This window comes from Athene noctua, chromosome 1 (assembly GCF_965140245.1).
Source record: "Athene noctua chromosome 1, bAthNoc1.hap1.1, whole genome shotgun sequence".
NCBI classification, from domain to species: Eukaryota; Metazoa; Chordata; class Aves; order Strigiformes; family Strigidae; genus Athene; species Athene noctua.
The window spans coordinates 116,773,805-116,797,867 of NC_134037.1; the positions used below are offsets into that span (position 1 = coordinate 116,773,805).

The 24,063-nt window shown below is 55.0% G+C and overlaps 2 protein-coding genes across 3 annotated transcripts in view; both read right to left on the minus strand.

Annotated features, from left to right (window-relative positions):
- LOC141956762 (cullin-9-like) overlaps window positions 1–5,086 on the minus strand; it is a 33,236-nt gene extending 28,150 nt beyond the window's left edge. Inside the window, exons 1-5 of the mRNA XM_074897606.1 lie at window positions 5,054–5,086; window positions 4,059–4,119; window positions 2,352–2,960; window positions 1,391–1,545; window positions 510–1,031 (exon numbers count right to left, since the gene is read on the minus strand). Coding sequence (XP_074753707.1) covers window positions 510–1,031; window positions 1,391–1,545; window positions 2,352–2,946 — 1,272 coding nt within the window. The 5' untranslated portion in view covers window positions 2,947–2,960; window positions 4,059–4,119; window positions 5,054–5,086. The remainder of the gene's footprint in view (window positions 1–509; window positions 1,032–1,390; window positions 1,546–2,351; window positions 2,961–4,058; window positions 4,120–5,053) is intronic.
- Window positions 5,087–9,148: 4,062 nt separating this feature from the next.
- Window positions 9,149–23,761, minus strand: SRF (serum response factor). 2 transcript variants are annotated; one of them, XM_074897727.1, is made up of 8 exons: window positions 23,247–23,761; window positions 21,590–21,856; window positions 16,007–16,268; window positions 15,483–15,662; window positions 13,718–13,837; window positions 12,836–13,027; window positions 12,259–12,335; window positions 9,149–11,989 (listed from the first exon to the last, which is right to left on the minus strand). In XM_074897727.1, the coding sequence occupies exons 1-8, from the start codon at window positions 23,694–23,696 to the stop codon at window positions 11,894–11,896; spliced, it is 1,644 nt and encodes a 547-aa protein (XP_074753828.1). In that variant the 5' UTR covers window positions 23,697–23,761; the 3' UTR covers window positions 9,149–11,893. The 2 variants fall into 2 exon arrangements, with proteins under 2 accessions (XP_074753828.1, XP_074753905.1); XM_074897804.1 differs by lacking the exon at window positions 15,483–15,662 and having other exon boundaries at window positions 23,247–23,758.
- Between the last annotated feature and the right edge of the window lie 302 nt (window positions 23,762–24,063).

Consider the following 24,063-nt stretch of genomic DNA (forward strand, 5'->3'; position numbering starts at 1 on the left):
CAACACAAGCTCTCATTTAGGGTTTACTCACCCAAAGGGCATTTTAAAATGGAAACAGATCCCAGCATATACTCACAGATCAAAAGAAACAGCTATGTAGGCTGTGTCCATCCCAGTGAGAACAGTATGCCACAAGGCCTGTCACCCACATATCAAGGCTTAAGACCTTCAGGCACCTTTTGCTGTGTTACTCATTTGTGCTAGCTAGCCTGTTCCCAGACCACCCCCAAGATCAAACCAGGGCGAGGGACTGTTTCTGGGAAGCAGGATATAACCACCTGTTTCATAGGCTAAGAAATCTTAACAGGACAGCCCATACTGAACCAAACCCTCAAGGATTTTCAGCTCTGAAAGGTGACTTCTCTGCTAGAAAAGAGGTAGACAGCGTCCTAATTATGATACGCCTATTGTCCAACTTGCTGCACATGAAGACATCATTAGAAAATCCTCAGTCAGCCCTGTCACTCCTCTCTGTCATCCCGGCCAGACTACTTCCCCTAGTGACCTACCTGCACTGTGTGCATGCTATCCGTGCTCTGAAGAAACTCGCCTTCCTCCCCAGCTTTAACATCACCACAGTCCTCCAGCAAGCGCACCCTCATGCCGTGCACAAGGTTTGCCTGTAAGTATTCCACATAGCCACTGCGGTCTGCAAAGTCTGATGGGGTCAGGAAGGCACGACCCTGCTTTTTGGGGGGACCATAATTTGAAGTGAGCACAGGCACTTGGGTGGGGGTGCAGTCTGCAGTCTTGGGCTGGAAGATGGAGTGGGTGGCGTGAGGCCGCAGCTCCTGCTGGGGCAGCAGCTCTGGCTTGTGGCTGTGATCCCAGCCCATCACGTGCACCAGCTCCAAGATGAGGTTTGCCATAGCCATGCTGAACTCAAACTCCTGCCTCACACGGCTCCTCTCCTCAGTGGGCAGGCTGGGCACAGCGCAGTCCTCCTGCTCCACGCCGCTGCTGAGCTTGTCCATAAGAGAAGTGACACAAAGGTAGCGCTTCACCAGGACGAACAGCAGCTTCCCCGGGATCTGCAACAAGCACGGCCCTCAGACTCTAGCCTGCAGAGTGCCTCCAGCTCTCTCCAAGCCACCAGCTCGTCCGCTGTCAGGCTCCCACAATAGCTCCAGACCAGCAAGAAGCAGCAGAAACCTCACAGCCCACCCTCACCTCCCTGCTCAGAGACAAGGCTCTCCACGTGCCTCTCCGCCACCCCTGGCCTCAAGCCAGGCCCAGATCCTGCGCCCCCTCTCCCGACACCCAGTCCTGCCCAGCTGCCCACTGCCCACTACCCTCCTGTCCCAAGCAGGACACCAGTTCTGGCCCCCCACTCTCACCCCTCCTGACCCCTAGAGACCACAGGCCCAGGGCTGGCAGGGCCTGCCACTACCTGGGGAAGGTGAATCCCCTCAAAGGACACGCAGTGCTCTTCAGAAGACATCATCTCAGCAAACAGCTCCAGCAAGGTGTAGCGACTGTCAAAGTCCATGTGCTGCTCAATGTCATCCTGCTGGCTCAGGGAAAGCAGGACATAGCCCCGGCTCCCTACAACAACAGGACAAACTCTTCAGGCCCCGTAAAGATAACCCCCACCCCACCCTGCCTGTGCGAGACTCACAGGCAATAAGCAGTTTTGTTGCTCAGTGTAACCTAGAACCATGTTCTGTCCTTTCATCTGGATTGGCAACATTTTGCTCCACTGAATCACATCACATTTTTTCCACCCTAAAGCTGCAAGATTCCCCCAAAGCAGCAGCCCCAAATAACTGACTCCAGAACAGGGTTCCAGGGAAGAAAAGTTAAGCTTTAACCTGAATCAGCCCCCCATCTGCCCCACTGGAGAGCCACATGAACTTGGGCACTAGGACACGGAAAGCCGGATCTCTGAGGGACACACCAGCACCAGCAACATTCCAGGTGCACCCAAGCCTCACCCAGCACTTCCGAGCTGTGGCAGCTCCTCTCAAATGAGAGGACTGGGTGAGGACCAGGCTCTACCCCCCAGGGCCTGACAAAAGGCTCCCTGCCAAGAACAGGCCAGAGCCTTCCCAACTCACAGCATGCAGCAGAGATGCTCCGATGCCCTGCCAAGGCTCTTGCCACAAGTCCTCCTAACAGTTAATCAGCGTCCCAGCTCAGGAGCCCGTCGGGGCAAAGAGATCCCAAGTCTTAGAGCACCCCAGACAACTACAATCGAGGAGCCACTTGGAAGCTCCGCTCCGATTCTTCCCCTTTTGCCAACAAGCCCCAAGACACACTCTTCCCAGGCATCCCACGCCTGCAAAAGGACTGGCACCCTCCAGCTGCCCAGCAGCACCTCCTCCGGGGCACTGAGCAGTAGCAGCCCCCACCTGCATCATGGGAAGCCAAGGCCCTCAGCATCTTGCCGGCGCTGCGGCGGATTTGCTTCTCCTTGTGGCACAGCATCTTCATCAGCAAGTCGAGGGCTCCCGTCTCCTTGAAGGCACCCGCCAGCGAGCCGATGCTGGCGTACGCGCTCAGCACGTGGATGGTGTTGAGGATGGAGGACTCGGGGGCCCCGCTCTCGGCCATCTGCCGGCCGGCTCGCTGCACCAGGCTCCTGACGTCAGCCTTCATCTCCAGCAGCGAGGCTTCATCCAGCGGGACATCTGCAGCGAAGGGGCTGGCTGCCTTCTCCTCTTTCGCCCACTGCCCTTCCAGCTTCCTCTTGCCCAGCAGCGCCGGGCAGCTGGCACAGACCTCTTCTGCAGACATCCACATCGAGATGTTCTCCGGCTTGGTCTCTGCAGAGGAGCCACTGCTGCCTCCTGCCGCTCTCTCTTCCAAGCTGACGATGCTCCACTGGATCAGGTACTCGGGCTGGCCGTCGTGGCCTCGCCGCTGCCGGAGCAGCTCCTCCGGGTAGGCCTGCAGTTTGGCACCCAGGTGCACAAGCAGGTTGCCATTATGCCTCTCGTTCACCATGACAGGAAATGCACCTGCAGAGACAGAGGGGAAGTAGAGGCAAGCTTTTATTTCTGAGCTGCATACCAGGGAAAGCGTGAATAAGCCCCCGATCCTGCACCCAGGATAAAGCTCTGAAGCAAAACCCATTTTGAGGAAGCACACATACCCCCTCCAAGAAAATAAGCCAGTGTTTCATATACAAAACCTGTTCCCAGGATTAACAGCATACACAGAAAGAGGTTCTCAAAAAATCCAAGGCAAAATGGCTCATTCAAATCCTCTTCTAAGACAGCAAATTACAGGAGACATGGCTTCTGTTCTCATCTCTGCCACTGTCCACAACACGACCCTGTGCAAGCTGCTCCTTTTGTACTTCTGTCTTCCCTCTTATTATTTACCATTTATATCTCTCTAGACTGCTAGTTTATCTAGAGCTCAAGGCACTCTCACTGTGGAGCTGGACCTAATGTGAGCCACCAGGCCATGAACAAAATAACCAGCAACTTCTCTGATCAAGTTCATATACATCAAATCAGGTCACTACCTAAAAGCCACTCAGTATTTCCTCCCTGGCCTCCTCTCAGATATTCTTTGCCTTTACAATCTTCAGACAATGGGCAAATTCAACAAAATGAAAAGATTTCTACTCTCTGCTGCCTGATTGTTCTGCGTATTTTAGGAATACAAAGCAGAACCCATGACACTTCTCTGCTTTCATCTATTGAAAGAGGAGCATAAAATAATTTGCAGTCTAAGACTGAGTGCCAGCAATCAGCTGGCCAACTGTAAACAATCCCACACACAACAGACAGACTTCATTACTACAAAGGATGCCAGATCATAGTGTGATAAGGAGGTTCTCAGAGCTGCTCAGGCAGGTGGTAGCGGAAACAAATGAACAGGCCCTCTCCTCCTCACTGATACATACTAGCAAGAGAAGCAGTGAAGCAACACGCTGTTCAGCTGATGGTAACACAAGTCATTCTTAAAAAAGGAGTTAACATACACAGTAAATAGTCAATCCATGTACAGCTGAAGAAGATACCAACAATCAAAGATGGTGATAGGTGCATTAAAGACGTTTCCCAGGTGCAGAGAGAAGCCTGAACTCCTGAGAAATTCATACCTACCTTCAATCGTGCCTTCCCCGGAGTTCACAGCAAGCCAGCTGGGAATCTTTGCACAGTCTCTCTGTAACAAGAGGACCAATTTACTCTCCTGTGTTTTGTAGCAGTATTTAGATGCCACAACATAAGCCAAACATTTTTTTCCCCTGTGCTTGTACAGCACACAAAAAAACCTGACCATAAGGGGTGTATGTGATAATCATAATAAAACAAAAGTGTCTGTGAAACATTATTTTATTTGATAATATCCCCACATCATGACATTTAGTATCAGAAATCCTCTTTATAGAGCAGGGCTATCAGAAGGAGCCCAAAGGGATTTGTAGCTACTAGGGTGAGGAGATTTTAGATTTAGGGCACCTTAAGGAGTAGCTACAATGCATATGATGAACGAGTCACTCGAGAGCCTATAACAACCCTCAGCTAAATTGTTAGAGTGCATAAATACATGCACCGCAGTGGGTTTCAGAGTTGTGGCAAATGAATATGCCGGGTACGATGCCGAGTCCATGAACCCCCACGGCCCCCGGTGCAGAAGCGCAGCCCAGCACAGCCTGCGCACGGGCAGACAGAGCACCCAGCACAGCCCCGGGACGGCAGGGCGGGGGCCTGCCCGCACATGGAAACGAGCAAGGCCAAAACCGATTTGCCTCGGCAATGGCCGCCGCGGAAAAGACGGGTTTTCTTCCGGGCCGTTCCGGTCACCTCAGCAAACCCTGCTCCACCTCCCGGTCTCTTGGCTCACCGCTGCCCCGCCGCTCCCGCCCCGGGAGCCGCAGCCAGGCCTGCCGCAGCGCTGCCGCAGCCAACGGGGCCCGGCCCCGGCGCACGGGGAGGCAGCTCGCCCCCCAGATCTGCCCCGAGACAGGGAAAAGGAGGCGCCCCCTCGGGAAGGTCCCGTCCCCACCCGACGCCGTTTCGGTTCTCCTCCCGCCCCGTTCACGGCACCGCCCGGCCCCCGCTCCCCCCACCGCCGCGGAGGGGACCGAGAGCCGCACCGCCACCCGCTCCTACCAACCCGCCGCCGCGGCAGCGCCCCACTTCCGGGTCCCGGGCGCACTACGGGTGGCGACGAGGGCCAGGAGCGCTCGCGAGCGCGGGGCGCTGTTGGGGGCTGCGCGCCTGCGCTCCGCCGGCGCTGCGGCGCGGGGGGCGCCGGCCGAGGCTGCTTCGGGGCGGCGGGACGGGCGGGCTGGTGTGTGTGTACGGGGGGGCTGGTGTGTACCGGGCGGCTGTGGCGCATGGCAACCGTGTGTCACGGGGCGCCCGCCTCCCCCCTCGTGCTGCCTGCGCACCAGAAATGGGTGTGAGGGACAGAAAACGGTGAAAAAACGGAGTATCTTCTGGTTCTCCTATCTAGTATCAGAAATGAGGAAAAAAAAATTGAGGTTGGGAGCTGGAGGCTGCGTCCGCGAGAGCTCGAGATGCTTGTGTTACGCTGTGTGTTGGTATGGCTTTTCTGGTGAATAACGAACTTTGTTAAGGGACTGTTGCAGGATAAGTGTAAGGAAGGCTGAAACTGTAATGTCAGCACTAACATTATTGCAAACACAGTGTTAACCAGAAATTACAGTGCAGCAACTTCATCAGGCCTGGGGTTCTGGGGTAATTTCAGCCCTGCACTCCACCCCACATCCACCTTATTTGGCATCGGTGCGAACTACGCTCGCTCTCGGCAGGTTTTGGGTTGTAAGACTGATACCGAAAAAGCCAATCGAGGAAGAACTCTCTAAGACTCAGACTATCAGAAAGCAGGCATTCTTTATTGCAGCGCTGGGTGCACGGGGAATCTCCATCTAACATGCACACCCAAGCCTCTTAGGTTACGTCTTAAATGCAGGTACCTCACACATATTCATAGGGTTGCATAGTATAAACGTACACATACATAACTGAGGTGGGGTGTAGTTCAAAAGGCCTGTGACAGCAGTTCTGGAATGTTTATGTCATCTTTTCGCCTGCGTATTGCCTCCTGGTGGTCGTCTTCGGGGATCTTCAGGAGGAAGGCCAGTAGTCTTCCTCATCACTTTTTCCCCAGTTTCAATAGTGCCAAGACCCAGAACCAGTTTCTTCTGGCTGTCCTGCTTGTTGGCCCCCTTGTCTAAGAAACGTTGCACATCCTTCAGCCTTGGCTCGGTCAGTTGGGTCAAAAAATGCCATTATCTTCTGTTGCCATGGCTTCACCTCCTCTGGCCTTGAGCCTCTGTCTCTGTTTTTGTGGGCCTGCATCTTTGTTCCTAGAGCTTAACATTCCTTAGCTTGAACAGACATTTCTTAAACTTAATATTGTCAGTCATCTTATTCATCATGTGCTTAAATTCTCGATATTTCTATATCAAGACTGCCCCATTTTGGATGTTGCTAGAGAGGCAATTGACAAGAGGCAACTGCACACAAGTTTGGCCTATTTCCAGTTTCTTTCCTGCTTTGGTGTTATCAGGATCTGTAATGCCCGTAACATAACATCTAAATTCTTACAGGCCTCAGAGCAGTTAGCTACAATCCAATAGGTGCAGGTTTCTATCGGTCTGCTAACATTTGTTTTAAATAATAAAAAAAAAGAAAGGCTGAACAGAGAGGAGTGCTTTCTTATTTGATCCTGGAGCAACTTCGTGTATGTGTGTCCAACCTCATTTCTACTCGGCACTAATACAACTGATTAGACAATTCTCATGTTTTAAAACCACAATCGGCAATTAACAGACAATATCACTGCAATTGGCTATAGGCTGGATAAATCAGTGCAGTGCTGCATCAGTCTGTGAGGACCGTCCTTTAAAGCTGTAGCGCCAATGGTGGACTGTAAATGTTTGTGTTTCCAAGCCGGCTTCTCAATTTCTCCATTAGCACATATAACCTCTGTTGATGCTGATGATGCTCTTGAAATCTCTGTTTTCCATTAGCATGTCATTTTCCTTCCCCATTAACTCCCAAGGCATTGTTAAAATTGAGGATTGAAGTGGTATTTAGTTATATCGTGTTGTATTTAGTTATATTGTGTTGTACTTAGTTATATTGTGCTTTGCCTTTACAAAGTCCCTTCATCTTCTGTAAACACAGTATATTTGCACGAAGGGGAAAGTAACTTCCTGAAAGCCACACAGCTACATAAAAGCTGATACCACATGCACAACCATTGCTATTTTCCGCTGTTCTTGTCAGCTGTTATTTTGTGCATGTACTACACCTGCAACACTGCTGTGTTTGATGTCACAAACACAAGGTGGTGATAGTGCTCTCCAGTGGGAAATGCAGCCTGGCTGGTAACATCAGCTGGCAACATACCATAAGCAATACTGTCACCAACAATAAATGGCAGTGGCCAGATAGGACACAGGCATCTTGACTGTGATGCTGAAAGGTTTTCTGTGGTATTCATATGCCCTTCTTATGTCTTGGCTGTGCTGGTCTTGATACCATGCTTCATCATTTCTCCTAAAAATAAAGATTATGTCTGTGTTACCTTGTTCCATGTTAGGAGTTTTACATGTCATACACAGCCCCCTATGCACAAGTAACATGGGGTTACTTGTGCTGATATGGGTTTTGTGGTGCTGAACCATGAGATGTATCTGTGTAGGCATGCTGAACATGGGCCGGCTGTGGTGTAATGTGTGAGGATGAAGCACCTCTCCCCCTGAGCTGTGTTCCGCTCTTAAGCACTTCCTGTACAGTCTTCTCTCCTGCTACACTGAGATGTATTTTCTGCAGATTGCACTGTGAGGTATAGTGCAGTCCCTCCACTGCACACTTTTATCAGTGCTAAGCTTTCCTTATATTATACTGGTATCTGCTCCAGGAACCCGATGCTGTGTAGAACATTTTTATGTAGTTGCAATTTTGTAACAAACAAACAAACAAACAAAAAAGCCAAAACAAAACAACTATGTAGTTGCATTTTTAGCTAGCACACTGTTGACTCAGCAGCACTGATAATTGTAACAAGTCCTTCTTTGGTTTCTTTCCCACCTTTAGGCACTTTATTGAGCTCCCATGCGCCCTTGACCTGGCTTCTAGGGGCCTACAGGTATCCATCTTTAACCTGACTTTAGGTAATGCTTCTCCAGTTTGGACTTAGAATATTGCCTTATCTTCTCATAGCAGGGTTTTTCTTCAGGAAATTTAACAGTCTTGGTGTTTGCCTCATAAAGACAACAGTTAAAAGTCCATCCTTAAAGACAGCAGCTGTCCAAAAGTAATGGACTTGGAAGAGGTGAGGGGAAACCACCTCATTTTCATTTGAGACCCAGATCAGATGCCTGTCAATGTCAGAGGAGACTATTCTGCCTGCAGCCCTTCAACTGGTTTATTTTGAAGGCCGGTTTGTTCTTTTTCCTTGTCTGGAGGCCTGGGGATGGTACTGCACGCACCAACCACCATGTCTGGATGCTGAGATGCCAGCCACATGACATCTCCCATGATGACAGGGCCTTGGCCAGCATCAGTTGTCTGTTGAGTCCCATCTCAGGCAAACACTACCTTAACAGCAGCATTTTCATACAAAACTTTTATCAGTCTTGGAAATATCTCCGTCCTCCTTTGGTTTGTGGCAATTTATCAATATAGGGGTCAGTTGTAGGGATCGTCTTTTCTTTGATGTTACAATGGCAGAAATTGCTCTTCCTAACCCTCAGTTACTGTGTAACTACTCCATAAGCAACATGGACTCTTTGTCCTCCCGGTTTTAACTCTTGCTTGAGGTCCTCCTGCTCCTTCCTGTCAACACCCATGAATTAGAACAATTACTTTCTTTTTCAACAGTCCCTGTTCCTCCTTATTCATGGACTTGACACCATGCCCTGCTCACCAACCCCATTCCTGAGCTTTCAGAAAGGACAGCCCTCACAGCCCTGCTGGACCACCCACTGTCTCTGGGACTCCCAGAGTAGAAGTCCAGCTGGCCAGGTCTCATCCGTGCAGGAGGCAGCAGGGATGGAGACTTTTGCAAAAAAGAGCCCCTCTTTGCCACATCACACCCAGACAGCCCCCCACCCTCTGCAGCACACAAACAAGGGCAGAAATCTGCCTCTGATCCCCATGTATTAGCCCTAAGGTGTGTGTCACCTCCCGCAAAGCACGGCCAAGATCCCAAATCTGTGCACAAAATGGTAACATTTATTGAAAGAGTAATTTTTTTTTTTTTTTTAATACAAAAGAAAGCTCTGTACATAGTACTGTGATTACTTCCACATCCTTCCAGAAACACAACCCTGGAAACTGGAGGGGAAAAAAAAAAAATAATCCCACACACACTTATGCGTACACACGCGCGCACACACACGCACACACACACACAACCCTCAAACTAGTAAAATGAACTAAAAATGTCACCACACAATAAATGCCATTTCATCCCTGATACACAAGTGTTCTTACAAGTCTGCACTTAAATAAAATACACCATTAGCGTTTAACCAGCAGTTGCTGTTGGGGAGCCAGGGAGGGGATTGCAGTCAAGACAGCCTGTAGCAGCAGGGTCTCTCCTGCCATCCCGGCCCGACAGCTCTGCTCCACAGTGCTAGCACAAGCAAAGCAGAGCAAAGCCAGGACACAGTGATGTGCTGGGGCAAAGGACAACGCAAACCCCAACCCCATCCTTCTCCCCAGACAAACTCCTAGGTACCCAGCCTTGTTTTGGAAGCATCACTGAGCAGCTTTCAAACACCCAGCAACGGGGCATGGCACAGCACTCCCACATGCTCCGAGCTGCATGGTACGCATCACTCTTAGAGCAAGGATACTTAGGGGAGGCAGCACTCCCACCGGATGGGCCACCCCACTCCCCACGAGCCCTTCCCAGGCTGCATAACAAATAGACCAAGGGCTGAAAGACAGTTCTGGGACCTCTTTGCACAGGGGGCTTGCCACCTCTGTGCACTAAGTAACAGCTGTAGAGGGGGAACTACAGCCCAGATCACTGGCTAGCTCAGGAGAGGCTACCTGAACAGTGAGCAGGGAGAGCAGGGATCAGCCACTGCTGGCCACTTGCCAACCAGGGAGGAGCAGGGATGCCTATATCCCTTAGGCGGTCACAGGTAGCACTTCTCCGCACCAAGAGCGGTGACAGAACAGCTGCAGGTCTCAAGACCAGTGGTGAACAGGGCAGCCATCAGAAAACCCAGTCCATCTCTGGCTCCCAAGCACTCTACAAGCCCCTCGCTCCTGAGGAATGGGTTCCCCAGTTCTAGAGAGCAGCCACTGCTTCACATGCCTTCTGCCCGTTAAGCCCAAAATGATGGGTATGGAGTCCTCAGTTCAGGTAAGTGGGAAACAAGCATCCCACTTGGTTCAGCTTGAACCCTAGCACATGCTGGTGGGTGGAGAACGCAGCTTAAACGCTAATGCTGAGGGAACGTGTCCAAGGTTACAATACAAACTCAAAAGCAAGGCCCCTTTCCTGCCTCATGCCCACCCACCCCTCTCCCATCCCCCTGGTACAAACCCCATGAAAACTGTACAGGAGCCAAACTTTTATTCCTTAAAGAATTACATAAATACTGAGTTTAACACTTAGAAAAATAAAGTAATTTTCTTTTTTTTTTTTTTTTTACTTTTTTTTTTTCTTTCTTTTTTCTCCAAGGCTTCGTCTTTAACTTAAAAAAAAAAGTTACAGTAGCTGCTCCTTCCCCTAAGGATTCAGCAGCTTCTCTCACTTGCTCACTCTCCCTCCAGGGACAGGGCTAGGTAGCAGAGCCATTCACAGCAACTCCCATGCAGGACCAAGCATGCTCCAGCCCTTCTTCCCCAGCCTTGCTGAGCCTGCACAGGCATCACAGCTGCTCCTCCACAGTCCAGGATGGCCTGCAGGTCACCCTGGTGCTCAGAAGAGCTTGCCACCTGCCCAGCAGCTCAGTGCCCCATGGGCTCTTCCTTTTGACACTTGAGTTGTTTCTCCACCTTGTATCAGACAAATTTAGAAAGCGCTGGCTGGAGCTGCAGAGGGGATCTGGGAAAGACCCAGCCAAGTTCCCCTGGGTGTATGGAGTCAGCAAGCAGTGTGAGGGCTGAGAGAAGAGTGTGGGGCTGGGCCGGCCACAGAGCCCCTCAGGAGCAGTCCAGGGAATCGTTGTGCTCCTGGGCATCTACCAACCACCTCAGCTGTGCAAGGGTGGCTGCCAGGGCAGAGCCAGTGAGGCTGCAAATCTGCCAGGCAGCCCAGCGAGGAGGCACTGAGGGCAGAGGGCTCACTGTAGTGCATACAAGAAGGACGGGGCCACGTGCCGCAGGCTGCGCCCTGCCCTCCAAAGGGAGGGCATGCAGGCCCAACCAGAGATGTACATGCAAGGTGGCCACTCTCCCCTGTCCAGAGCCCAGGGCGAGTTGCTGCAGCCAGGACCTGTCACCCCCACAAAGGCACATTGCTGAGGTCAGCAGCACAGCCTCGGCCCGCTCCGAGCTGCATCCACAGGACGGCTCTGGGTCCGAGCTGAGCCCCACACAGAGCAAACACTCATGGGCAAGGTGACTTGGAGCACCCAGAGCCACAGCCTCCAGCTGGGAATGGCCCGCAGTATTTATTTACAGCGTAGAGCAATCCTCCCCTCAAGAGACAAGTTTCTTTGGCTGGCGTGAGACAAGCACAGCTATCGCAGCATCCAAACGTCCCCAAGCCCTGCATGGCCCCAGCACAGCTCCACCGCAGGTAGGTCCTGCAGCCCCACGCGCATGCCTGTGTGTATGTGTGTGGGTGCGTGTGTGTGTGTGTGCATGTGTGGATGAAGGAAACGTGAAAAGGCAACAATAAATAACTGGTGCAGTCTGTACGAGAAGGAATTGCCACCAGCCCCAGCACTGGCATGACAAGCCAGGGACAGCACAAGGCTGGCAGCAGAGGCCTCTCAGTCACTCTTGGCGCTGTGTGAGGTGTCCAAGTTGACGACCTGCAGCTCCGTGAGGCTGCTGCCACTGCTGCTCTGCTGCCCGATGACTGCCATCTAGAGAGAAAAGGGAGGAGGAAGCACTGGGGGACAGCATGCCCTGAGACCATGTGTGCCAGCAGCCAGGGTAACGCTGTCCTTTCTGGGCACCTGTCCAAGGAGGGCAAGACTTCCTCACCCAAGTGTTAGGGGCACTGACAGCTTTCCCAGACCTGAGGACTGGCGCTTCCCAAGGGGCCGGGTCTGCCCAGACCCATAAAGGGTGTGCAGGCAGGGACAGAGCAAGGACAGCCCCCAAACACCTGTGAGTACCACTCTGCACCTACCTGGTGAAGCTGGACAGCTGAGACTGGGATCTGAACGGTGCCTGATGGGGCTGTCAGGAACACTTGGGGGACACCACCTGCCACAGAGAGAAAGTGCAAAAATGACACCATCCCGTAAACAGTGCTCCTCCACGGGCCCTTTCTCAGAGCTCCATGAAGCTTTACGAGGATGAAGGTGCCTGTTTGCATGCGTGGAGGCATCCCAGGAGAAAGCCACATGCTAGTTTTCCGAAGCTGGGAGAAGCAGGCACAAGCTGTCTGGCCTGCATAGCATCATGCTCCCTCACGCAATCACAAGTCCTCTCCAGAGTCTCCTAGCTCCCTCCACTGCCTGTCCCATATGCCACCCGTCCCAGCAACCCTCACCCTTTTCCCCCAGGAAATGCAATCCTTTGCATAGAGAATGGTAGGATCTAAAAGCACACAAGCATCACCCTTGCCAGACCTTTGTACAGCCACTAGGACTGCTTAGAAGAAAATTATTTGAAATTAATATACAGCATAAATACATGCGAGATGAAAAAAAATCAGGGTGTCAGAGCACTTAAGGGAGCACTGACCCAGACAACTGTCTTACCCTGATCCTGGACCTGGCCGTGGGACACCTGCATCGCTGAGGGCGCCTGTGAGAAAGCGTTGAGGACTGCAAGTCCACCGTCTGCAAGGCCAGATGTGGGTGCGTACATCACCGCATGTGGGCTGGGGTACATCATGTGGCCACCCACAGTGGTTGGCACGGATGACGTCATGATGGTCGCTGGGAGGGTCACTGGCACCAGGACAGACTACATGTGAGCCACACGAAAGGAGTCTGCTACACTTAGACACCTGCTCAGCACCCCTCCCTCAGCCACCCTTGGCATGCTGTCTGAAGCAGCAGGTGCATGGAGATACCCATCTTGCTCTCCCAACCTCTTGGGGAAAAGCCTCAGGGAAGAGACAGGAGAGCCCCAACCTCTCCTTTCATGAATGACTATGAGAGGGCAGAAAAGCACAGTAGCCAAATATCCTAGAACTAAAATCAGCTTGGGATACATGTTTTCTGATGAACCTTTGATATAGCTGTTGAACTGGATTCAGTCCGCATCCAGGCACCTGAACTCCAGTTTTGCTGACAACAGAGGAGCCCTCTGCATATACAGTAAAAGTCTCAAGTAGATGTGAACCAATGCCTTGTGCTAGGAACAAAGCTGGCTCCCTAAGAAACCACCTGAGAATTGGGCAACCTGTTCCCAGATCCATGCTGCAAGCAAGAGCGTGTATCTTGAGAGGCTCTGAAACCCCTTGTAAGGTGGCCTATGCACAGCAGCATCTACCTAGATAAACTGTCAGAAAGGCTGGGATAGACTCGGTCTGAAGAAGGATCCTGGGCAGGGAACAGGTGTGAGGTCTGTTGCTGTGGGTTGTTATCAGCAGTGGTTAGGAAGACAGAACATGGTTACAATAACGTCCCAATTACCTGTTCCGCTGGAAGAGGTCTGGGTAAGGTCAGTGCTGCTGTCACTAGAGGGAGACGTTTGCTGCGGTGCCTGGTGCACCTGGATCGCCTGGACTGGGACCTGCTGAGCCATGGTACCACCTGGGGAGAGAGAGGGGCCTGTGGCTCAGCAAGGATACAGGCACTCTGGGCCACGGAAAAGCCCCCCAGTCCTTCTCTGGACACATATGGCTCCACAGCATGGCTCTGCACTGCTCTCAGGGAGGCTAGCCAAAAGCAGCATGTGGCAGAAACCAGGCCTTGCCCCAAAGAACAGGCCAAAATCTGCTCTTTCCTGGTACACAGGGGCCAAGGAATGGTTAGCTGGCCTACAGGGCTCCAGAGAGAAAAGGAAAGAGCACAGCAGCTTTTGTCCAGCCCTCAGGCATGGTTCAAGTATGCCTGGGGCCCTCCTCACCATTTCTGGCTCCACCAAGATACAGCACAGATGATGTTGAGAGGAGAGGGCCCAGCACATGCCCCTAGCACCACCCATGTTTAGCCAGCCCTGCAAGGATCATCTCACTGCATCGAACAGAGCTGCGAGAGCTCAAATGCCCAGGCCAGCTGGGTTCTGTTGCCTTCACACTCTGAAGCCCAGCTCCATCCTCCACAGAGCACTCAGGGAACAGCTATCTCACTCAGCTTGTGATCTCAAGGATGTCACAGTGCCCTACACAGGGATCAGAGATCACTGGGCCACAAGGCGTGCATCCCAGAGCTGCAGGTGCACGGCCACACAGCATCCAGCGCAGCCCATTCACTGCAAAGCTCTTCAGCTCCAGAGACGGGGCTCAGCACAGAAAACTCCCCTCAGTCTCAGGTCCTGTCTCTAGATGAAAGAGCAAGGGATGCCAGAGAGCAGGGATCACCGGCCACCTTGCTCAGACTGGGCATCTCCCCAAGCACCACGCCAGAGACACACGTCCATTATTCTCTTAGCTCCTCCAGATCACAAGGGAAAACCAGTCCCCTTTCATGGGATCACGCTGTCTGCCAGGGCCCACGGGAGCCATAAGGGCTCCAAGAAACCATGCACGCTACCAGACTCATCAACCTGGGCCCAAACAGGCAGGATGCAAGAAATACTGTCTCACTCTTAGCGCTGGTCCTCGCAGATGATAACTGCCCCCACAAAGGAGAGCCTATCCCTGCTCTGAAACTCCAGCCAGGAGCAATGTCCAGCCCTAGTACAACACCTGGAGAGCCCCGATTCTGTGCAACAACAAATTCCTACTAAGGGCAATGCACACAAGGCAGCACAGCAGCACCACTCCTTCCTCTGCTCTGGGTCTCTCCTAATCTATCCACTGCACTGTAGTTCAGTGACTGACTGCATATCCAAATACAAAAGCAAGGGCAGCTGCTCAGAGCCAAATGCGAGCACTCAAAAAACATCCCTTGGGCATCTGAACCCCTGCGGTCTCCTTCCATCAGTCCTAATAGCAGCACAGTTCAGCCTCAGCACAGCTGCACCAGGGACCGACTTCCTCAGAGTTTGTTAGTCACAGGGCAAACCCTGGGGCAGGAGACTGACAACCCACAGCCTCCATGGTCTGTATCCCCTAGGATGCTGCTGCCGCCTATGCCAAGCATTCTCTGCCCTCTCTTCCCATCTTTCCTCCCCTGCAGGGGGGTGCCTTGTGCTCCCACCTCAGCGTGGGTCAGCTCTCTGGCCAGGACCAGGACCCCCACAGACACCTCCATCCCCCCACCTCAAGCAAGCGGAGGAGAAGCAAGTGCTGACCTGACAGCGACACAATCTGCCCTCCAGCTCTGGCAGGGAAGCGGAAGACTGTCTGTTGTGCCTGCTGCAGCTGTCCAGCCGTACCCGTGACCACCTGGCCCTGCTGGCTGGAAAGAGCCAGGGAGTGCGACTGTAACTGAGTGAGAGGAATGGTAGGGGTCCCCGGAGAAAGGGAAGCACCTGCCAAAAGGAGGGAGAAAGAAAGGCTTCGTCACCACCAGCTCTTTTCACTCCCTCCGGGCTTCTCGGTGCTGCCCTGGGGTCCCAGCTCAGCTCCCTGCCACCACACCCTTCCCAGCAGCAGGGCCAGCTAGCAGCACTAAGGATTAAACAGTCACTACACGACCCTTCTCGAGCCACCAGCCTGGCTGGGCTCACGCAATGAATCCCAGCCAGGTTCACCCTACAGCAGCAACCACTTTTCTTCCTCCTGCCACTATGTCTCCTCTCCTCTGGAGAGGGCAGCAACACACTCCAGGTGCAGAGACAGACCAATGCAGTCCTCAGCCCCTAAAGGCACTGACCTGACATGAGGGTGAAGCCAGTGGGTATCGGCATGAGGCCCCCAGATGTCACTGCACTGGCTCCAGTAGTCTTCAGCACTGTCCCGTTGGCACTGGTGACGGCATTGGGGCTGATGCTGGCAGATACTGGTGCCAGGTAATTAGTGATGGGGAATGACGGGCCACTGCTGACCTGCATGGAGGTTGAGGTGGTGGGGGCTGTCTGGATAGTGGATGTTGTCCCCGGCAGGTTGGTGACAGTGAACGCTGGTTTCAGTACATCCTGGGGAAGAAGAGATTGTGACAATTCAGACCAGCCCTTGGATCTGGTCAACATCTGCCCATGAGACCAAACCAGGCTGCATCCCCATGCTAAACCATACCCCCATAGCCTGGTGCCAGCACATGGAGCAGAGCCAGGGTACCAGAGTGAAGTTGCTTGTACAAACATGAGGGACTGTGTCCAATAATGCAGCATGAGGAGAGCTGGAGGGAGCTCAGCGTAAACCTTGGATATAAGCCCAGGGCCACACAGGTCCCCTGAGAGACTTCCCTGCAAGACACCAAGGAACAGAGCATCCCTGCCCCTCCCCAAGAGTCCCCATAGCCTCTAAGAAGAGAGCAACTTCTTTTTGGCACAAAACAGGCAAAAGCAGTCCTTGCAGGGACAGACGTAACGGCAAACACACTGTCTCCTGTCAGGAACACACACACCACTTCCCTTATGGCAGGAAACACATGGCCAAGAACAAGCCGAGAACTGGCTCTTAAAGGCAGCGGTACACCCAAAAGCAGCTAGGGAGAGGTGAGTTAGGCCAAACCCAGACATCAGGGAGGCCCAAACCCAGCCCTGGGGAATGCCTCTGCGAATCTCCTGGAGCAAAGGGGAGAACCTGGCCAGGGGAAGCACCCATTTGCCAGTCTGCTAGCAGGAGATGGGCACGAGGCAAATATTTCCAAGGGACCCAACACTACGTCCAGCCAGCATGAACTACAGCCCTGCAAGGAGTGTCGGAGCTTTACACTTGCCAGAGGACAGTGCCACCAGGGATGCTGAGCACCAGGAGGAAAAGGGCCCTGTGCTGAGCCGAAGCAAGCCTGAGAGGCTGGCCTCCTGGGTCTGGGAACAAGGGAAGAATGTGTATGCTAGGCTGCAGGGCATGTATCACCCCAGTTTCCACAGCCACAAAACATGCAGCTGGACATGGCTTAGATCTGCAGGAACCAACCAAGCCCAGCATGATCCCTGCTGCCCCTGGCAGTCATACTTCACCCACCAGATCTCCTTTCCCCAAATCCCCTTTTGGATACCCAGGGTCTGCACGGCTCCTCTCCTGCCCTGCTCAGCTGGCCAAGAGCAGACGGCAAATACACCGCTCCACAGCAGACTGTGCCACAGGCCACAAGGAACTCGCTGTCCCCGTGCCCTGCTGTGGCTGCCAGCACGCCTGGTAAGAGTTAAGGCTGCCACACTCCCACCCCTCCCACTACAGGCTGGTGGGCCCTGCTCTCCCACGTGCTAAGCCTTGTTCCCAGCTTGTCAAGCTGCCAGGAACAAGGAATTCACAGCTCAACGAACAGCTAAAAAAGGGAAGGCAGCCCATTTTGGACAGGGGGAGCCAATCCTGGGCACTCAGATGTGCCCCAGGGCCTGGGGAGGGAGGAGAGCAACACCCCTCTGCCCTGGCACTGCAGTCCCTGAAGTCTGAATTAGAAGAGGCACATGATAACAGAGCAGAGCCCAGCAGAAGCACTTTCCATTAGCTCAACCAAACTCCTGCCACCTCACACAGGACACTGAGGCTGTGGGTGCCCTCCCCACATGGGTGATAGGGCAGAGTTCCCCCCAGTCCACTAGGCCGTGGGAGCCATAGCACAGCAGGGTGGGTCCTGTTCCCAGCTGGAAAAGCCAGGCTCCCTCATCCCCAGGCATGGCCCTGAAGCTGTACACCCCTGAGACACAGTCCCCAAGCAGCCAGGGCACTTAGCATCCCCCCACGCTCCATACTCTCAGGGCTGGAGAAGGCATCCCAGAAGATTCATAGCACTTGCTCACGGGGATTCTCAGGACTCGCTAGAAGCACAAGAGCAAACCTCAGAACAGCAAAGGTGCTTGGGAGGGATGTTGTGCCAGCAGGTTCAAACCATACGTGCCCCGTTCTCTGTCCCCCCTACTCTACCACAGGTGAGACTTGGATTCTTCCCATCTTTGCTGTGTTTTTCTTGGGCTGCAGCAATAGCTTCTAGTACAGAAAGAGAGCTGGGAGAGACTTTAGGATTGGACACCTGTTGCCTTTTCCCCATGCCCATCTGTGATGCCTCAGAGCCCCTGGGCACCTTGCCCCCCTAAGCACCTTGCAAAACCCAGACTACCAAAGGCCAACCTTCAACAGGAATCAAGCCACAGGTCACCTTCAGCAGAGATTACCCAAGGGGTCATGGACACGTCCCGAGGCAGCACCACAGCCCTGAAGGCCCTTACATTCCAGCTGTACATCCATTCCCCATGATAGCTCAGTGCAGACTCCAGTTTGCAGAGCAGTGCCTGGGGAACCAACATGCAGTGGAGAGGTGCAGCACAGCAGCAGGAGATGCTTGATAAGTGCTATACAGCATGAGTGGACCACAGGGCACAGCCCAGGCCGTCTGATGCCCGTCCTGGACAACAGTAGGGTCTTAGGGACATGAACAATCCCACTCCATAGCTTCTGAGGGCTGCCTGGAACAATGCTGCTCAGCACGGTCCAGACACCCAGGCCACATTATTATGCAGATGTTGTGGGACAACTGGTCTTGAAGGTACATGGGAAATCCTAATCTGTTCTCTAACACCTGGTCTGCATTCCAGATGGGGCAAAAAGTCCCACCTTTCCCCCACCCCAAAAAGAGATGACCAGATCAGGGCTACTCCATGCTTCTCATCCCAATCTAGAGCCCCTGAGCTCCCTCCAACATCCCCTCTCCCCCACATAACCACACCCAGGAGATTACATGTCGTCCTTTGCAGGCGCAAAAGATCAGACTGGTCAGTGCAGAACAGTATCACTGTGCACAACAGTATCACTGTGAGGATACAGCTGCTCTCTTAAGAGTACAGCATGCCCCAGTCCCAGCTGCAGTCCGAGCTCAGGTCCATAGCAGGGAGTTTGGGTTCGGCACAGCCGTAGGATCTCATAGCTGCTGCTGGCTGTAGCACAAAGGAATACCAGCGGGCTGCTGACTGCAGGTGCATTGGCTGCATTGCTCCCCCCTCTGCTGCAGCAGCTGAACACAAGCAGATTTTGTCCATACAGAAGTCCAGGAAGCAGAGTTCACCACAAGGCCAGGGAGCAAATATCCAACCCTCTCAGAGCATCCTATGTGGCTGGACCTGAAAGTCCAGTCACTTAATTTCCTGCCACCTCCTCCAATAAGGTATCCATAACCCAGCCTTGTGTACCACCCACCCCTCAGCAAGGATGCCAGCCACCTAGCACGGCTGACCCACAGGCTTTCTTCACCCTCAGAGAGCTTCTTGGTGTATATGAATTGGGCTGATCTCTGTCAGAGCACCAAACCAGGCTCCCGGCCCTGCAGAAAGCACAGCAGGAAGGTCTGGGTAGGACTGTCCCCAGCTCCAGGGTTTGCCGTGACAAGAACCCTCAGCAGACCAGGGTGGGTTTAGCCAGAACGTCAAGCAGAAGACAGGGACACAGGGCTCCTCCAGCCCACGCCACATGCTGGCTGTGGCCACAGGGCAACCACACTAAGCGTTACCACTTGTGAGTACTGGGATGGAGCTTGCAGGATTGCATCAGAGAGTGGGCAGAAAAAAGTCGTGCTAAGATCTCCTTTGCAGAGTAACTGTACCCTACGACCATGCTTCCTTTGGGGCCATCTATCAGTATTTTCATGGAAAATTTTAAGGGACATGACATGGACAAGCCCCACGCCAGGGACAGGTCAGCTGCCATGCACAGCGCCTCCTGCACCTCCAAATTACTCCAGGCACAGGCAACTTGCCTCATTACAAAATGCCCACGGGACTCGCTATTTCATCCAGGAAAAGCTCAAGAGACACAAGTCCTTACAAACACAAGCTACACAAGGGAGAAATTGCTCGTGACAATGGACACCTTTGCCTACTGGAAAGGGCTGGCACAGCTCACACTAGGAATCAGACGCACCCCGGGGAGTCACACCAGACTGGGACAGCTAGGACTGTTGTTGAGCTCCCATCAATGGAAAGCCTTCCCAGGGACCCTTCTGGGCTCCAGCGCAGAGCTCTTCAGTCAGGCCCACCACAGCTCCTCTGCCTGCAGGGACCTCTGGGACTGCCGGTATTTCTCAGGGCTCAGCAGCGATAACCTTTGGCTTAGGGCAGCACTGCACCCATGTGGGGATGAGGGCATGGAGGAATCATGGCTGCTGGGTACTCAGCAGCACTGTGACCACAGCTTCTGGGCTACCACAGGATACAAACACGCAGCTGAACACCCCTGAAGCCTCAGAAAACATGCTGGGCATGTCTCAGGGCTGCACTCGCTGCCTTTGGGATTACAGCACAGAGATCTCCAACGCACTTCTCCGTGTTCTGTCTGCTTAAGTGACTACTACATGGCAAGGATGCTGCTGTGGCTTGCGTACAGTTGGCTGGAGGGTTCCTGGAGTAAGGCCGCAGTTCATGCGGAAGGATGCTTTTGCAGCAAGCCCAGTACCCATGCCATGAGCACAGGTACGTCAGAGCTGCAGCAGCTTGCAGCACCCAACGGCACTCTACACAGGCCCGGGAAGCTGTGGCACAACCCCCAGTTCAGCACGTCATCCCAGCCTTGCACCACAAACTCCCCTGTTTCCCACCTCCAAGTGCATGCGGACCCAAGTACCAGCCTGCAAAGGAAGCAGCAGGGATACAAGAGCCATTTTTCTTGCAGCAGCTCCAAGGAACAGCACCAGGGAATGCAGGGACACGACAAGGCCCTTCCAGCAGAAAAGGGCCATTGCCTGACTCTGCACCCACGGGCAGGCCCTCTGCAGCACCCTGGGCGAGAGGCCACAAGTAATACGGGCAGGCAAGGGCTGGCGCCTGTAGGGACACCAGGCAGAGAGCAGAAACGGTCCGTCCAGCCAAATGTTTCCATTCCCCATGTCCTCCCTGCCCCCTTCCAAAACAGCACCAAAGCAAGAGACAGCTGCAGCTTATAAGGAATGTGAGGGGCCCTGCCAGGGACTCTGGCGAGGGAAACCAGGCCTTATAAGGCCATGGAGGCAGAATCAAATTTTTATCAATGAGTGCGAGAGCATGGAGACGCCCGGGGAGAGATAACAGCACCAAGAGCTGGCCAGGGGGGTGGGCTGGGCTGGTGGGGAGCCCTGCTGAAAAGGCTAGGGCACCTGTCACCCGCTTCCCTCCCTCTCCGGATCACCACTGCCGCCAGCCAAGTAAAAGAACCAGCCCTGAGAGACCATGGCACAAGCTCACACAGCAAAAAGGGACCCATTCTCAGCTTCCCAAGCTGCTACTCCAGGATGGCTGGGGATGATCGGGGCTTCCAGCACAGCCCCACAGGCACAGCCCATGCCTCTCAGAGTTCCCAGGTGTGTGGCTGAGCACAGGAATGTTACCTTGGTCTCCCCACTGCTGTCCGACTCAGACACCTGGTAGGTGAGGTCTGTCTCCTCAAAGCCTGTGGCGCTCATGCGCTGGTCAGTGGTCGGGTCCGAGCGCGGGGGTGAATCTGGGGAGTTGAGGCACGTTTGGATCAATGCCTTCCCCGTCTCACTGGTGATCATGGGTTGCAACTTCCGCGTAGCAAACGTGTACACGTGGCCCGTCTCGCTGGCCACCAGCAGCAGGACTTGAGTGCCAGTCAGTGTGGAGAGCTCGTAGGCCTGCCAGCAGCACAAGAGAAGAACGGGGAGTCACAGACAGCAGGGACACATGCAGTGCAGGACAAGAGTCCCTAGCGTGTCCTTGTGCTCCCACTATGGGCCTCCTTTTGCTCACACCAGCTCCCTGTCACCCCAGAGGCACTGTGGCCTCTAAAACCAACTCAAGATTGGTTCCCTACAGTTTTAAGTGTCCCATGTTGTGCTCCCATCTCCTTTAGCATGCCCTTAGGGGATGTGCAGGCCAAGAGGCCACAAGAAAAGAGTGGTCTCCTCAGGAGAGTGGCACGAGGACATGGGGCCACTGGACTGTCTGGGAATTCTGGAAATCCCACCTGCTGCTCCCTCCCCATCTCACCTCTGCTAAGCCATGTAAGAGGATGCTACTGAGCTCACGTGTCCCTGCTACCTCTTTCCCTTCACTGACACCCCAGCGGGGCCGGGACCTAGACACCCCTCTCACTCTTGACAGTCCTGAGCACAGCTGCACACAAACACCTCTGCAGCAAGGCTACAGCCCCCCAGGACCGACCCATTAGGCTAGGAATAACACTCTTCGTGCGCCATCACGGCACACTCAGTGGTCTCACACAAGCTATCACAGCCAGGATGGCCTCATTCTGCATCCCACGCAGCCAGGATGTGCCCAGCGGTACCCCACAACCATTCCCACCTTCCCAGGGTGCGTGAAGCCCAGCTCAGCTAGGATGCAGCACTACCCAGTTGTTTAGAGGATGCTACAAACACCAGCGGGGATGCAGATGAGCCAGCAGCATCCAAGCGCACACAAACCCCCCTAAATTTCTCAGCTTGTCTTTACAGGACCGCTCCGGCCAGCAGGAACCACGGAGAGCCCTCCGGACCGACTGAGGCATGGCGCCGGCCCCCTCCGCAGCCGGAGGAGCCAGTCCCGCCGGGCCCTTGGCGGGACAAAGCAGCCCGGCTGCGCCACGGGACTGGAGCGGCACCGAGCCGCGGCTCACCGACAGAGGCCCCGAGGGCTCCGGTCAGCTCCGCCCGACGGCTGGAGGCTGCACCGGGGCGGGCCCCTCCGGGCGCAACCAGCATCCCCCGGCCCCGGGGCTGCCCGCCTCCCCGCCGAGAGCCCCGCGGACGCCAAGGACCGGCCGCAGGCCACAACCGGCCCCGCCAGAGTCTCCCGCGCAGCCCCCCGGAAGGAGCTGGTGCCGGGCCGCCCCCACCACCCCCCCCGCCGCGGGACCGGGAAGCCGCCGCCGTTTCCGGGCAGGGCCCCGCCGGCCGGTTCCCCACTCGCCCCGCGGGCGCGCCGCCCAGGGGCCAGCACTCCCGCCGGGCCACCGGCCACGGACAGGTGGGTGCCAGCCGAGAGCCGCCCTCGCCCCCCGCGCCGGCCGGAGCCCCGGGGCCGCACCTTCTTCATGATGCCGGTCTTCCTCTTGCTGAAGGTGGTGTAGCGCCGCAGCTTGTTGTCGATGAACTCCATCTTGATCTTCACCCGGCCGCGCGTCTTCTTCCCGGGCTTGGCGCCGCTTACGGCCCCGCCGCCCCCACCGCCGCCGCCGCCGCCGCTGTAGGCGGCCGCCGCCGCTCCCGCCGCGGGCCCCGCCGCCGCCGCCTCCGCCAGGCCACGCTTCACGCCGCGCCGCTCACCGCCCAGCTCCTCCTCCTCGGCCGACTCCGAGTCGCCCTCGCTGCCGCTGTACAACGCTTCCCGCTCCAGGCGGCCCCCGGGCGGCCCCGCCGCCGCCGCCGCCCCGCCACCGTTCGCCCCACGCGGCACCGGCGACCGGCCCAGCCCCGAGCCGCGGGCCAGCGCGGCGGCGGCGGCGCCGTTCCCGGCCCCGGCCTGGCTCGGCAACATCGCGGCGGCGAGCGCGGGTCGGGTCGGGTCGGGTCAGGCCGGCCCCGCCATGGCCCCGCCGCCCGCTCCGCGCTCACGGCCCCGCTCCGCCACCGCCCCCGCCTCGCCGCGCCGCCCCCATATAAAGCGATACAATGTTGCCTTTTATGGCGAAGGCGCTCCTTATATGGGGCGAGCCGGCGCCCCGCCGGGAGGCGCCCCCCCATTGGCTGGCGCCCGCCAAGCGCCGGCACCCATTGGCCGGCGGCTGGCGTTTGATTTGCATACGTTCCGGCTGCGCTTGCGTCACTCCCAGATTGAAACACGCAGGGAGGCTCTTAAAGGGGCAGCAGCCGCCACGCACCGACGGGACGGGACGGGCAGCGGC